The sequence below is a fragment of the Scedosporium apiospermum genome, assembly GCF_000732125.1.
Source record: "Scedosporium apiospermum strain IHEM 14462 chromosome Unknown SEQ_SAPIO_0176, whole genome shotgun sequence".
Taxonomy (NCBI): Eukaryota; Fungi; Ascomycota; class Sordariomycetes; order Microascales; family Microascaceae; genus Scedosporium; species Scedosporium apiospermum.
Genome location: NW_015971877.1, coordinates 1,291,812 through 1,305,488, shown reverse-complemented (window position 1 = coordinate 1,305,488; position 13,677 = coordinate 1,291,812). Strand labels below are relative to the sequence as shown.

General features: G+C 52.2%; 4 protein-coding genes and 2 pseudogenes across 4 annotated transcripts; 3 read left to right on the top strand and 3 right to left on the bottom strand.

Annotated features, from left to right (window-relative positions):
- Positions 1-176: 176 nt before the first annotated feature.
- Positions 177-1,788, bottom strand: SAPIO_CDS10898 (uncharacterized protein; the record flags this gene model as incomplete). Its single annotated transcript, XM_016784431.1, has 2 exons — positions 177-1,514; positions 1,600-1,788. 2 exons carry the CDS (start codon positions 1,786-1,788, stop codon positions 177-179), a joined length of 1,527 nt encoding a protein of 508 aa, XP_016638647.1.
- Positions 1,789-2,199: 411 nt separating this feature from the next.
- SAPIO_CDS10897 (uncharacterized protein) lies at positions 2,200-3,074 on the top strand (the record flags this gene model as incomplete). The annotated part of the gene is made up of 3 exons (XM_016784430.1): positions 2,200-2,293; positions 2,358-2,826; positions 3,062-3,074. 3 exons carry the CDS (start codon positions 2,200-2,202, stop codon positions 3,072-3,074), a joined length of 576 nt encoding a protein of 191 aa, XP_016638646.1.
- Positions 3,075-3,868: 794 nt separating this feature from the next.
- SAPIO_CDS10896 (Uncharacterized protein) lies at positions 3,869-5,482 on the bottom strand (the record flags this gene model as incomplete). The annotated part of the gene is made up of 3 exons (XM_016784429.1): positions 3,869-4,506; positions 4,598-5,232; positions 5,352-5,482. 3 exons carry the CDS (start codon positions 5,480-5,482, stop codon positions 3,869-3,871), a joined length of 1,404 nt encoding a protein of 467 aa, XP_016638645.1.
- A 1,509-nt stretch (positions 5,483-6,991) lies between these two features.
- Positions 6,992-7,387, top strand: SAPIO_CDS10895 (annotated as a pseudogene; the record flags this gene model as incomplete).
- A 138-nt stretch (positions 7,388-7,525) lies between these two features.
- Positions 7,526-9,381, bottom strand: SAPIO_CDS10894 (Protein BFR2; the record flags this gene model as incomplete). Its single annotated transcript, XM_016784428.1, has 3 exons — positions 7,526-9,083; positions 9,143-9,242; positions 9,318-9,381. 3 exons carry the CDS (start codon positions 9,379-9,381, stop codon positions 7,526-7,528), a joined length of 1,722 nt encoding a protein of 573 aa, XP_016638644.1.
- A 476-nt stretch (positions 9,382-9,857) lies between these two features.
- On the top strand, positions 9,858-10,529 carry SAPIO_CDS10893 (annotated as a pseudogene; the record flags this gene model as incomplete).
- Between the last annotated feature and the right edge of the window lie 3,148 nt (positions 10,530-13,677).

Genomic DNA, 13,677 nt, shown 5'->3' with positions numbered 1-13,677 from the left:
TCTTGTTTAAGAGTTGTCTTGGTTCTTTCTTTCTTCTCTAGAGAACTTTTCCTCATCTTGTTTAGATGAGATATGGAAAAGGGGGGTATAGAAGGGAATAAGGGTACAAAGATATACTGCTAGAGAGCCATACACTGTACATGAAGACACAGGTTCATAAGTCTTCTTTTTTCTTTTTAATCAAAGACGATCTTGTTCGCTAAGTTCGCCCCGATCACAATCTTTTGTGGTTGCCCCTGCTTCGCCTTCTTCCGCGCCTCCCAACTAGGATGCAACGGCCCCTCGTCATCCTTCTTCGTAGGTTTCCTCTTCGCCTCTTCCTCACCAGCCCTCCCTCCCTTCCTCAAAGCCGCAAGCGGATTCTCAATCCCCTTCTTCCACGGCTTCCTCTGCCTCTCGTCCTCCTCCCCAACAGCGCCCCTCCGCATATCCCACCCGTCATCCCTCTTATTCTTGCCCTTACCCCCTTGCGGCTTCTGCGGCTGCTGTAAGTGTTTGGCTTTGGCGCCGAACTTCTTCTCCCAGATGGCTTGGCGCTGCTTTTGGCCGAGGCGGTTCTTGCGCGGGGCGACGTCGACGTCGGATGCTGATTCTGATCCGGAGATGTAGCCGCCCATTAGCGAGGGGAGGAATGTGGAGTCGGTTGGGCGCGATGGAGGCGCGGCGGCAGGTTTCGCGGCTTTCGTCTTCGCCTGCTTCGTCGAAGGTGTAGTGGTAGTGGCTGGCTTGGCAGCCAGGGTATCTTCAGGCTCGGGGTCGGAAAATCCTTCGAACTCGGACTCGGACTCAGATTCAGACTCAAGTTCAGGTTCAGACTCGGCTTCTGATCCCGAGACGCCGCTTGATTCCGGGGATAGCGAGATGGACATGTCCCGCACCCGTATGGTTCTCGTAGTTCTCCTCCCCTTTTGTAGCGTCACGCCGCCGTCTGATTCGGACTCACTGTCGGCGTCTGAGTCGGACGAACCGCCGACTAATCTGTCGAACTTGGCGAACGCTCGCTCCTCGGCGTCGGTGTCGGAGTATTCGTCCTCGCTGCCAGATATGCTGATATCATCGGCCGCCTGCTCCTTTTCCTTCCTGGGCCTCTTCTCCTCCTTCCCTGTCTTCTCTGCCTTCTCCATCTTCCTGTTCCTTGCTTCGCTCACCCGTGTGTTTGCGACCTCTTCCTCCTCATTGTCTGTATCATCCGCCTTCTCAATAAATTCTTTCCCCTCCTGCTCCTCGTCTTTATCCTTATCCCCCTTCTTCTTCGCCCTCTTCCTCTCCGGCATCGGCAGCCCCAAAGTCTCGCACGCCTCGCCAATTATCCTCTCCGTAACCTGCTTCACCTCTAGCCTGTTGAACAAACAGCTCGTAACATGCTGCAGCGCCGCCTTCTCTTTCTCTTCCAGGACCGGTTTCGCAAGTCCCCGGCGCACTTCCATGGGTAGGTCCGGGTGGTTCGCGATGGATTTGATTTTGAGGAGGGAGGCGTAGAGGTAGTGGTAGGCGGTCTGATGCAGGTCCAAGGACTGAAATAAAACGTTCAGATCAGCTCAAGATTTCTTTCTCTCTTTCCTCGCGCATAAATTAAATCATGGGAAGACGGGTACAAACCTTGAGCACGGCAACCTCCAGCTCATACTTCTCCTTCCTGTCCTCGGCGAGTCCCTTTTCGTGAAGTCGCCGGCTCAGCCTCTGCCGCTCGAACCCTTTGACCTTTTTGAGAGCACGGAACAAGTCCGTCTTGAATTGGGGGAGCTTCTCCTCGAGAGTCTCGTCGGACGATCTTTTCCGTTTCGCCATTTTTGCGTGGTAGGCGTGGAGCTAATTTGTGCTTCAACTACTCTGTGAAGAATTGACTTGAAGCTCAAAATTTAGGTGGAGCTTCGACCAACAAAGAAAAAAAAAGTTGGGGGGGCATAAATGGCCCTACAGTAACGAGAGTGAAGAACACGCACTGTGGTCAAGTCAACGTCCGCCCCTCGACGGTTCCCTTCGCTCGTCATTCTGAACCCCTCCTTCCAAGCAAGCCGGATCGATCTGTATCACTTCCCGTCAGAAAGTATTAAAGGGATTGGTTGATCTTAGGAAATAGAGTAGCATCTTGTAGAGTTAGTTCTTTACAGTTCATTTTCCATCTTCGTAGATATTCACCCGGAATCAAGAATTTCAATTATACTTCCAAGACCCCAACTCCACCAAGTAAGAGAAACAATGTCCGAGGGCACGACTAACAACTCAACTCTCAACCGCGAAACCCTCTTCTCCGCAGAAGGTCTCATCGCCCTCGTCACCGGCGGAGGAACAGGTAATCCCCCCCGCTTCTTCATTCCCATATATCGCATTCAACTCACTCCCCCTCCCTCCCCCAGGCATCGGCTACATGATAGCCAAAGCCCTCGCCCAAAACGGCGCCTGCAAAATCTTCATCTCCGGCCGCCGTCCCGAAATCCTCTCCGCAGCAGCATCCTCCCTCGGCCCCACCGTCCACCCACTCCCCTGCGACGTCACCTCCCAGGAGAGTCTCGCCTCCGCCGTCGGCCAGGTCACCGAGTCCTCGGGCTACCTTAACCTCCTCGTCTGCAACGCCGGTATCGCCGGCCCCCAGATCCCTCACCCTGGGGACGACACTTCTCTCGAGGAGTGGGCGGGCGCCAACTTTGCCAAGGGTTTCGCTGAGTTTGCGAGTACCTTTGAGGTGAATGTGGCGTCTGTGTGGTATACGGCCATGGCATTCCTGCCGCTGTTAAGCGAGGGGAATAAGAAGGGGAACGTGAAGCAGACTTCGCAGGTCGTTGTTACGAGCTCGATTAGTGCGTTCAATAAGATGCCGCCGGGTGGGTATGCGTATGGGCAGTCGAAGGCGGCGGTCAATTTGTTAGTGAAGCAGCTTTCTATTGTGCTTCCGAAGTGGAATATCAGGTATTATTACTACTATTTTACTCATTCTGCCCTGCCACTTTTAAGTATTCTTCAGCAGACTAACACGATACCAGGGCAAACTGTATATGTCCCGGCTGTAGGTTTTCTTTTCCGAGAACTCATCCGTTCTTCCAGCTGACTGTGGTCTATTCAGTATTTCCAAGTGAAATGTCCGCTCCCATCGTCGCACGATATGGAAATAACCTCGAAGATGCTGTCGTTCCTAAGGAAATGATTCCTCTGCAACGCATTGGCGATGAACAGGATATGGCAGGCACAATTCTTTACCTTGCCTCGAGGGCGGGGGCTTACTGTAATGGGAATTTCCTCGTTGTAGATGGTGGTAGATTGGGTAACTTTCCGTCTACGTATTAGGAAACAAAAAAGGGGGGAGGCTCCTAGAATAAATAGATCCAGCGAATATTAGAAGAAGCTCTGAAAGTGAAAAGAGACAAATGTGTTGGGAGGTCATATGTCTAGTTGGCAAAAAAAGAGAATCAAGAAATCAAGACGGAAAAAAGAGCTCTCCCTCGGGGAATCGAACCCCGGCCACCTGCGAATTGTTCTATGACAAGCAGGTATCCTGACCACTAGACCAAGGAAGATCTGATTTGTTGAAGTGCTTACTTAGTTAGCCAACTTAAATTCGCTCCAGTCTCGCTGTTAGAATCATCATTGTCATAAAATCACCGAATAACATAACATGTTATAACTTTTGCAAACTTAAACCGTTTCAATTTTATAATAATAAATGGGAATGAACTGGGCTATATATGTGCTGAAAATACTGCCTTAATGAATTCTATCCGCACCGCGATGGTGATGCCATGCCTCACCCGATGGACCATTCCAGATGCCATCCCAAGACCACCCCAAGGAACTCATGTTAACCCTGTCTGGAGTTGCCACTCACAAACCGCCTCTCTGGATTTCGTTGATACGCCCCTCTCGCTCTGGGATTCTAATCCAGGTCCAAATTCTCCAACACTTCGGCGATAAAAGCCGAAGTTGCATCATCGCATTTCGGCCCCTGTTCCGATCCCTGCGCCGTCGCCGGAACGACCGGAACACCTGCATCAACGACATCCCCACCCAGCGCATCGACCTCCGGCTCATCTCCAGCTTCGCTCAGTGCACCTTCGCTCCGGCTACCTTCACTCTCCGTCTCCGGAGGGGTTTCCAACCCGGTAATACCCTGGCCAGATTTCATATTTCTCTTCAACATGCACATCTCCACAGAGATGCCGGGACCGAAGGCACATCCAACTACATACTCACGAACGCGGCCACCGGGCGCCAGCACGTCCATCTCCTTCGACCGAAGCCTGTTCATGACGCTATAAATGGTCGCTGAGCTCGAGTTTCCATGGTTGATGTACGTGTCGTAGCTGGCACGCATGTGCTCGGGCTGTATTCCCATTGCCTTCTCTGCCCCAGATAGGATCGTCGCGCCTCCCGGATGCATAGCCCAATCAAAATCCGGTGCGGAGGCGTACTCCTCTGGAACGGAAGGCAGCATTTCTAAGAGGTCTGTAAATGTGGGCTTGATCACTTCGCCGGTGAGCTTTGGCACGCGAGGTGTGAGCACCACTTTCCAGCCTATTCATTCGTTAGTCAGAGCCAATTGTGCAACCCCAGAAACTTTAGCCTAGCCACCTCATCAAACTCAACCTCCTCCCGAGTCGCTTACCATTCGGGTGTACATCGAATCCAAGATCCGACTCCGTGTCTGGAATTATTCTGTGGTCCCAACCCAACAAGTCGTACACCGGCTCGGCAGGCTGACCGATACCGTTGCTCAACACCAACGCACTCCCGCAGTCAGAGAAGAGCGCGACGCCGATCCGAGTCTCTTGCAGCTCGTTGATGCTGTCTAGTTCGCTGCGAACCATGATCGTGCTGACCTCAAGAGCCACGCACAATATTCTTGCTGGTTTGCCTCTCGCTGTGTGGCCGAGGGCAAGGTTCGCAGCCGTTCTCAACGCTGCGAGTCCACCACTGCACCCGATACCGTGAAGCAGCACCTTCTCCACAGGGTGAGTGATTCCGAGGCCCTTTACGACAAAATGATCAAAACCTGGATTGGCACTATTCGTGCATGTCGTGGATACGATGTGGGTAATCTGCCTCAAGTCGATTTTCGCTTCTTCTATAGCTTTTTGAGCTGCAGCGATAGCTAGGGGTATGCCATCGCTCATGTATATCTCATGAAGCTTATCTATCGAAGGCGCCTTCTCTTGGTTCACCGCAGGGTGGTCTGGGTTACCAATAGAAGAGCGAACATCAATTCCAGTGAACTGATTGATAGAGAGCACCTTTTTCATCCTGCAAAGTCACATATGAGCAGGATTCTTGAGCAGGAGGACTAGAGGCTTGCATGTGACGGGGAGAGGCCGGAAACATGAGCTGGATATCTGCTAATCATAGCGGCAGGAACAACTTACGCCGGGGATTCTGGGTAGAACCTTTTGCTCAACACGTTGAGCGAATCTGGCTTCAATGCATGGGGCGGATACTGAGTGCCGAGGCCAATGATTGAGAGCCCCAGCTCACCGAAGGTATTAGTCGCCTCCATCGTGCAATTGAAAACTGCTCGCCTCCTGCCGTTCTCTATCCAGATATTCTGAGCTGCGATGACACCGCGAATGGGCCAGAGTTGGCGTTGAAGGAGAGTATCAAAGCTACGGCGAACCAAAGGCTCACTTGTTGAGGATGGTGAGAACTGAGCGATGACCGATCAATGTTGACGCAAGTAAGATCCCGATGGCTCGCGTATTGTGAAGTCACCTAAGGCGATTGTTTTCGTTTGGGCTCACGAGAGTACAATCAGGGGATAATACAGATAGGGTATTGGTGAGTTGGTTCATGTGCGTTGGAGCGTGGTGGACGAGAAACCTCACTGCAATTGTAAAAGACTGTGGGGAGCTGGACATTTGAGGCAGGAGAGCAGGGGCAGGGGAGGGTGATGTCACTGGACGAACACCCCGGATCGGGCCAATTGCAGCCCGGTCTGGAACACGGAACGGTGAAGGAAAGTACGGTCGAAAAGGAAACACCTCGGTCTCCTACAGAGAGGACGCAAGAACTATACAATCTGGAGGGGGTGGGAGCGACGGAGCTACATCCTAGGTAGGCAAGAGGGGGGTCGGTGATTTGGTTACAAGATAAGTGTACGAGGTTACAAGTGAGTGAGTACGTGAGTACATTGACGAGCAAAGACTCCAGGGGAAGGGGCGCAGAGGCACTCAGATCTCCCAAGACGTTTCAGGAACGGTTGCGTAACTGGCGGTAGTGATGCTGGTCCGAACGCGCTCGTTTCGAAGAGGATGGGTTTGGGGACGACAGGGCAGGGACGATTGGAGGGTTGGGATGGCGGTTGAATCGGCCAATCTTGAGTGATGGTACTCTGAAATACTCAACGTCCAAACAGGCATTGGGCTGGCTGAGAACACAGGAGCCTGGGCGGATCGATCGATAGATTATGATCCAAGGCTCACTGGATCAGACTGTGCTATGCCTAGAGATTTTAATGGACCAAATGTAGTGTATTAATATAAGTGAGGATTTGTTGGTTCAATTGGATCAATTGCTCGTCTCGAGATCTTCGAGAGCAAGGCAGGCACCTTCTCTTGTCAAAGTCCTCAACAAAAACAGGTCGCCTCCTGCTGGGCCAATTGACCAATGGGAAGCCAGAGAATATAATCTTTCCTGTCAGAGCCCTGATATTCTCTTACTACGATATTCGATATTACGGATGAGAATGGTCTCTCTGACAAGCAATTATTCAATTATCCTCCTTTCCTGATCTCACTTCATACTGCGAGAACAGATAATATCTCCAGGATCCCAGCCGCGCCGAACCTCAAGGACGGCCGGGCCGTTAGTTACCTACTCTGAAGGCGGAGTGCTGTCGTCGCCGTTAGTTTAGACGTGGGCCGACTCAGCGTGAGAGTTCTAGTGTAGAACAGACTTCAATCTTGGCAAAATCTTGAAGTTGAGGACTCTGCTTATATTTGATTTAACTGATTCGATATCAATCCATCACAATAACTCCTTCATTCTATAAACAATCCGCTGCTCAAAAATGCTCGTCCAAACAATCCCCTTCCTCCTCCACGCCCTCATCGAGCCCCTCGCAGCCCTCACTTTCATCCTATCACCAGCCTCCCAACTCCCCAATCCCGACCGCGAAACATCTCTCATCGGCCACCTCCTCGGCGGAGCCCTCCTACACTCTGCGCTCCTGGCCCTCGTCTTCGTCTTCAGACCGTCGGGGATTGGATGGGACGATACCGGCCGATGGGCGGCGCTGGCTTTCGCCTTTTGGCATGTATGGCCTTGCCACAGGGCCATTGCGAGGATGAGGTTGGCGGAGGGAAGGGGTAGGAGTGAGAGGGAGAAAACGCTGGGTGGTCCGGTGGTTCACTTGGGCGTGCATGGGGCGTTTGTTTTGATGTTTTTGTGGTCGGCGATGCAGTGACTTTATAAGTGTGGTGATGGTCGGATGCGAACCTCCAGCAGTGGACAGTTGAATGTGATAAGGACATGGGGAAACAAGCCTGCGAAGTGTACCCATAACACAAAATGGATTGATATCTATACAGAAGTCACAACAACCCTAGGATCTAAATAGTCTCAAACCGGCTTCCTCGGCATTAATCTCATCCTCCTCCTCACTCTCCTCTTCCTCCTCATTCAACTGCATCTTCTGGCCAAACAACGTACCAAAGAACCGATCAATCGCCTCCTGCTCCCACCCCCGCCTATCCTCCGGCGCCATGAATCCTTGCAACTTCTCATGCACGGTAAACCGCATCTTCCTCCCCCGACTCGCTTTCCTATCCACGACCTTGCTCGCCTTGGCTTCCTTCATCGCCGCCCACTGCACAGTAACGACGCCGCCGTTTGCCTGCCCGCTCATCGCCGTGTCCGCCGATCTTTGGTCGACAAGCTCCTTGAGTAGAAGCTGGTAGAAGTCAGCATCGTCGTATATGTCGACGTCCTCTTTGACGCCCTTAGAGGCCTGAAGAGGAGCGCATGAGCGGGGTACCCTGGTGCGCTTGATGAGGCGTTCCGGATCTAGGAGCTGCTCCTCGAGGACGGAGCAAATGGAGTTGCGCATAGCGTTTAAGTTGAGCTTGTTGCCGACTGGGACTGTGGTGGCTCCGATCTTTCCTGACCATTTATCCAATACCTTTCTCCTGTTTTGCCGTGCCGCTCTCTCGGTCTCGTCCATGTAGCCCCACAGCGTCTCCGTAGATGTAGACATATCAACCTCGCGCTTCCTCTTCTCACCGGCCTTTGACACGCCCTTGATGCCCGAGTGAAGGTCATCTATGGTACTCCAGAGTTTTAGTGCCGCCTCCTCGGCGGCCTCATATGCCTCCCGCGCAACATCGTCATCATCGGCACCGTCCCCGATGCTACCGAAACTGTTGGCAGCGACAAGCGCCTTTTGTAAACGGACTCGGATATTTAGGAGGCCGTCAAAAATCTTTCGTTGTTGGCGCACGGCCTGGCCCTTTTCTGCGTCTTGCCTCGCGGAGTCTGAGATGGCTGCTAGGATTGCCTTCTTGTCGGAGGCAGGTTTTGGTCTCGGGGCATCCTCGTCCCCGCCTTCACTTTCGGATTCCGAACCAATGGGAGCTCCACCGTCCGAGTCTTCGCTGCTGTCACTGACGTCTTCACCATCAACCCCATTCATCTCAACATTGGAGTCCTCAGAACCAACAGAAACACCGTCCTCCCCGTCATCATCGTCTTCATTACTCGTTCCCTCTTCCTCCTCCTCCTCTTCTTCCTCTTCCTCCTGGTCGCTATCCGTCATAAAATCGGCGGCGATCGGCCGCTTCCTTCGCCCCTTCGTCGTCAAGCTGCCTCTGAAAGCATAGTCCTTGAATCGCTCCTCGTCCGACTCGCCGAATGCCTCATCACTATCAATCTCAAAATCTTCATCGCCTAATCGCTTCATTTCGGCCTCGATATCGACTTTGTCGGGATCGTCGTATTCGTCGTCTGATTCAGAATCGCCTTCGTCGCCCTCGTTCTCACTCTCTTCTGACTCGCCTCCCTCTTCGTCATCGTCGTCGCTATCTTCAAGGGCTTTTCGGGATACTCTGGTTCCCCGGTACTGCGGTCCTAGCGCGAGGGGCTCCTTTTGTCGAAGTTTGCTCTTTCTGTAGTACCGCTGTTAGCATTACGCTCTCCTGCACCGGGCCATGAGGCATAAGCCTACCCGACAGTAGCATAGTGCTCCGTGGCGGCGCGTTCAATCTCGCTGTCATCGCCGGACTCGTCACCATCGCTCTTGTCTCGAGTATCCTCCGGATCGTAATCTGCGCGTGACAAGGACTTTGATTAGTGGCCACTCCAATATGGAACTGCGGCTGGGGGCGGCGATGACCAGATACCTTTCGTCGGCCGATTCTCCAGCTCCGAGAATTGCTTGGCACGAGATTTTAATTTTGGCGCCATTTTGTCTGTTTTCGTTGCCCGCCAAATGGAGGTGTGTTCCGAGGTGGGTAGAATGGACGATTTCTGACTAGGAATTCGAAGTTGTGAGAGCAAGTTTTTTTGGATCTTAGAAACTTTTAGGCGGTAAGTGTGGGCATAAAAACCAGACCAAGCGCTGTCAACTGGCAACCCCACCAAGTTTGATTCTTGCAGTGCCCCGCCATGTTCTGTGTTGTGTAGCTTCCACAAAGCCCAATACTGCTTCAGCATCTCAACTCTTTGAAGATAGGATGAAGCGCCCTCACCCGATCCACGGTGGTAAATGTTTGGATGAAAGGGCTTCAGTCTGGATATTTTAAATACACGCCATTTTACTAAATTTCAGGTACCATACGTAGTTATTCTCTACGAGAGTCCACGGCAGCACAAGAAAGGCCATCCAGTCTATTATTACACGAGAATCCACCAGGCGTGAAGCTCACCTCGAGCCTAAGAAAATGGCTCCTGTTCCCAAGGGGTGGCCACCTCACTTGACCTACCTCACAAGCCCGGGGCGGTCCAAATTCTTAACCAAGGACCAGCAAGCAATCGCACGAACGAACCAACCGGACCTCCCCATCATTCCCCCAGAAGCGAGTCAAACCCCCTACTCCAACATCAAGATCACACCAATATCTGACCCTTCTCACCCGGCACGAGGGCAGAGCGGCTTATTCGCCACTAAGCATCTCAAGCCAGGCTCCTTCATACTTCTCTACCTCGGCAACATCCACCCAGAGTCTGACATCGAAGCCAAGAAATCAGACTATGACCTATGGCTAGACAGAGACGCGGGTATCGCCGTCGACGCATCGAGGTGCGGCAACGAGGCGCGGTTCATCAACGACTATCGCGGGATAAGAGATCGCCCGAACGCCGAGTTCAGGGAGGTTTGGAGCGTGCGGCACCAGGAGCGCTGCATGGCCGTCTTTGTTCTGCCGGAGAGGAAAAAGACGGCTAGGAAGACGACGGGTAAGGCCAACTCCGCTGCTGCTAGTTCCAGCGCGGGTGCGGCGGGCATTTCGAAAGGAGAGGAGATACTCGTTAGCTATGGGAAGGGGTTTTGGGGACATAGAATACCCGATGGAGGAGCCGTGGAGAAAGAGCCCGATATGCCGGGGTTGTCATGACCGATCTCTTTTTTTTCTCCTTCCTCTCTCTAGAGAAAAGAACTACTTCCCCCTTTTACACTCCCAGTTAGCATCCCATAGCGCCCTAGTTTTATCATGCAAAAGCCAGATTTGGATCGATCTGCAGCTATCCATAGTGAACCCTCCAACTGAAACAGGGCCCAAAATCCGGAGCACAGGCAAGATGGGCCGAAGAAAAAGGAGAAAGAAGAGAAAAAAGAAAAAGAAGGCATGCATATTACATCAGCTATCAGCGACATCTAGAAGATGTTTGAAGACGGTCGAGGCAAAGCCCGGGTATGTGTGTGGCCATCCAGGGGGAAGGGGATCGGGAGGGGGCGTGTCGGCCAAGATGGAGGGGAGGGGTTCTACTATACAACATTGAACTCTTGGACGATCCGATTTGCTTTAATTGTTTGAGGGTTCTAACAGTAAGTGTTACCTTTATTATTTCCCGGTATATACTTCAGCCACAATCTGCATGTTCGTGCCTATGCCGCACGTCATTTGCTCCTGGCTTTTCCCTGGACCGGCAAAGCTCCTCCCCCCAGTCAATCTCTGTTCCCAAGCAGCACCGAGCCGTTTATACTTCTTGACGTAGGAGCTGGAATACCCTTGCGGAAACACGTATGTAAAGAGTGTATATGTATTTTCCACTCGGTCCCGACGATCGGGCCGTCCACGGGCAAATGTTCCCCATATTTGAGATTCAATTTGCTCAGTGTAAGTGCTCTGGAGGCCAGGACCGGATCCGGAAACAGTCCGCTTCTTCGAATGTAATGATGCGCCAACTGGCACACAGATTGCCTCAGCTATGAGGTCGATTTAAATGCGCACCAAATCGATGCATATGCGCATAACTCAAGCCACCTTCTTGTTGTTCAGTCGTAGGACAAATTCTCCTACCTAGCGATGCGGACCATGGGACAGATTGCACCGGAGTCCACGGAGCGGTGGTTCTGGTTCCTGGAGGTGGGGAACGGCAGCAGCGATAGAGGCCCATTGCACGATACCTGCCATCACCAATAAAACCGGGCTTATATCGGTGATAGGATATCTCATCTCATCTCTTCTTTTTTTTCCGAGAATAAGATGGTGCTGGGTGGAAGACTTGATTTGGCGTTGCAGTGTAACAATCGGGGTACACTCATGTTCTTTTTGGGACAAGGGCCAGAGGGCCTGGTTACGGCTAATAAACATTCTGGCTCCGTGAACCCAAGCCTTTTCGGAACTGCGATCCGGTTAGGAGTGCCGCCTGTATGGAAATTGGGGTCGCAAGTGGGACCCGTTTTTATTATTCTTCTCTTGCTTAAACCGTCCAAGGGTTTCCGAATGTTGTAACAATGAAGAGTGTATCATGTAGATCTTGGTGACGATCCGAGAGCGGGGACGGGGCCTGCGATTGTTGTACGTTGGTGTGAAGAACGAGCCATATTCGATCTTGGCAATATTCGAACCTGTGAAGCTATAGCTGGGACAGAATCGCCCATAAAAATGTGTCGCAGTGACATGAGGCATAAACGTCGTGGGCCGAGGGACTCCAAAGTTAGGTAACGTAGCGTCTTCCCCATCCGCTTTCACCGCTTCGATTCAGACTTGTATACTGGACGAGGCCTGATGCTACATACCTGGGTGGAACAGTGGATCGTCTTGTTCCGAACCTTAACCTGGCGCTCTGATGATCAACTTCAGTGATATGCAGGTCCCCCGCAATGGTCGTTCAGCGAACCGCGATTATAAAGGAAGCCAAAATATCCCCCGCCTGATGTTTCCTGCCGTGAGGAGACGGGGGCAAGGGCCAAGCCAAGCCCGGCCAGCGGGGCCAGCAGGGCCTCGGCCAGAGGGCCAAAACTAGTTGCGGGCCATGGACGCAGGCAAGAGTGTAAATGAGGGAGACAAGAGAGGGGAGGAGGGAGATGTTCGTTGATAATCAAGGAAGAATAAGGGGGGTTATTATTGGTTTACGTTGAAGAAGCGGATATCTAGCCTGTGTATTCGGACCGGGTTTGTTTGATATGCTTCTCATGCATTGGGCATTGTTCATCTCTTGTCGCATGGCAGTGTTGGCGACCCTAACTTCCGTCCCAGCATTCGATCTCCCACCCGAACCATAGATCAACGCCCCAAGGACTTCCCTAGGGATAGGTTATATCAATGCTGGCGAGCACGGGTGGGACCCAGAGACCAAGATACACGGCGGGGATATTCCCCCCCCGGCGACTTGATTCCCAATAAAGCGCTCCCTGTACTACTTTCATCTCTTACATATGATGGTTGGGCGGTGGCGGATGGTGTTACAACAGTAGTACGCCCTAGGCTAGACCAGGGAGTAGACATGTATGAGGATGAGAGCGACGTACGACTCAAAGAGCATAGAAACTATTCACTGGGTACTGGTGATAGAGTTGCCCAAATTCTGAAAACAGAGATGCTGGCGTTCCAATACAGGCTGCGCTTGCCGGCAAAATATGCCACAGACGGTTCATGTCCTTGAATCGACCGAAGAAAAGAGCTTCGCTGCTTTGAGAGGCCATCCCTTGCTGATGAGAGAGGGGAATCATCAGCAGGTTTATATCTAGGCAGGAGTCAATCTAAATGTGACTATACCTCCCCTTCATCTCACTCGTCAAGAAATTCTAGGGTTAAAATGGTATGGCCGTGAACTTCGACTCTGACGGGTGCGGAACAAATCAACCGGCAATAAGAGAGACCGCAACCTGCAGGCAAAGGGGTGGCACGCGCCGGCCGAAGAGCCCAGGTCTCCTGTCAGGTGTTTTGGCATGCCTTCCCTGGCCTGTGTCGCTCTTCCCGTCATCGGATCTTCCTTTCGGCCACTGCGATGTGTCCATGGAAACAAAGATAATCCGCGACAAATCGAGGGGGCGGCAGGCAGTGTCGTACTGATATCCCGACCATTCTCCATGGTTCTTCCCAGTGCCATTGTTTTGTAGCAAAGAAAGCAAAGGCTGCAGGCTGCCGATTCGTCACAAACAACTAGCCCTTTATACAACAAGCACCAGTATCGTTTAGCTTGGTAACCCTGGCGGGGACTGATACCGAAGGCTCACAAATTTGTCCTTTCGACCCTGGAGGCGTGTTCCAATATATATCCTCCTTACATCCCAATCGCGAGCTAGATACTCCGGAA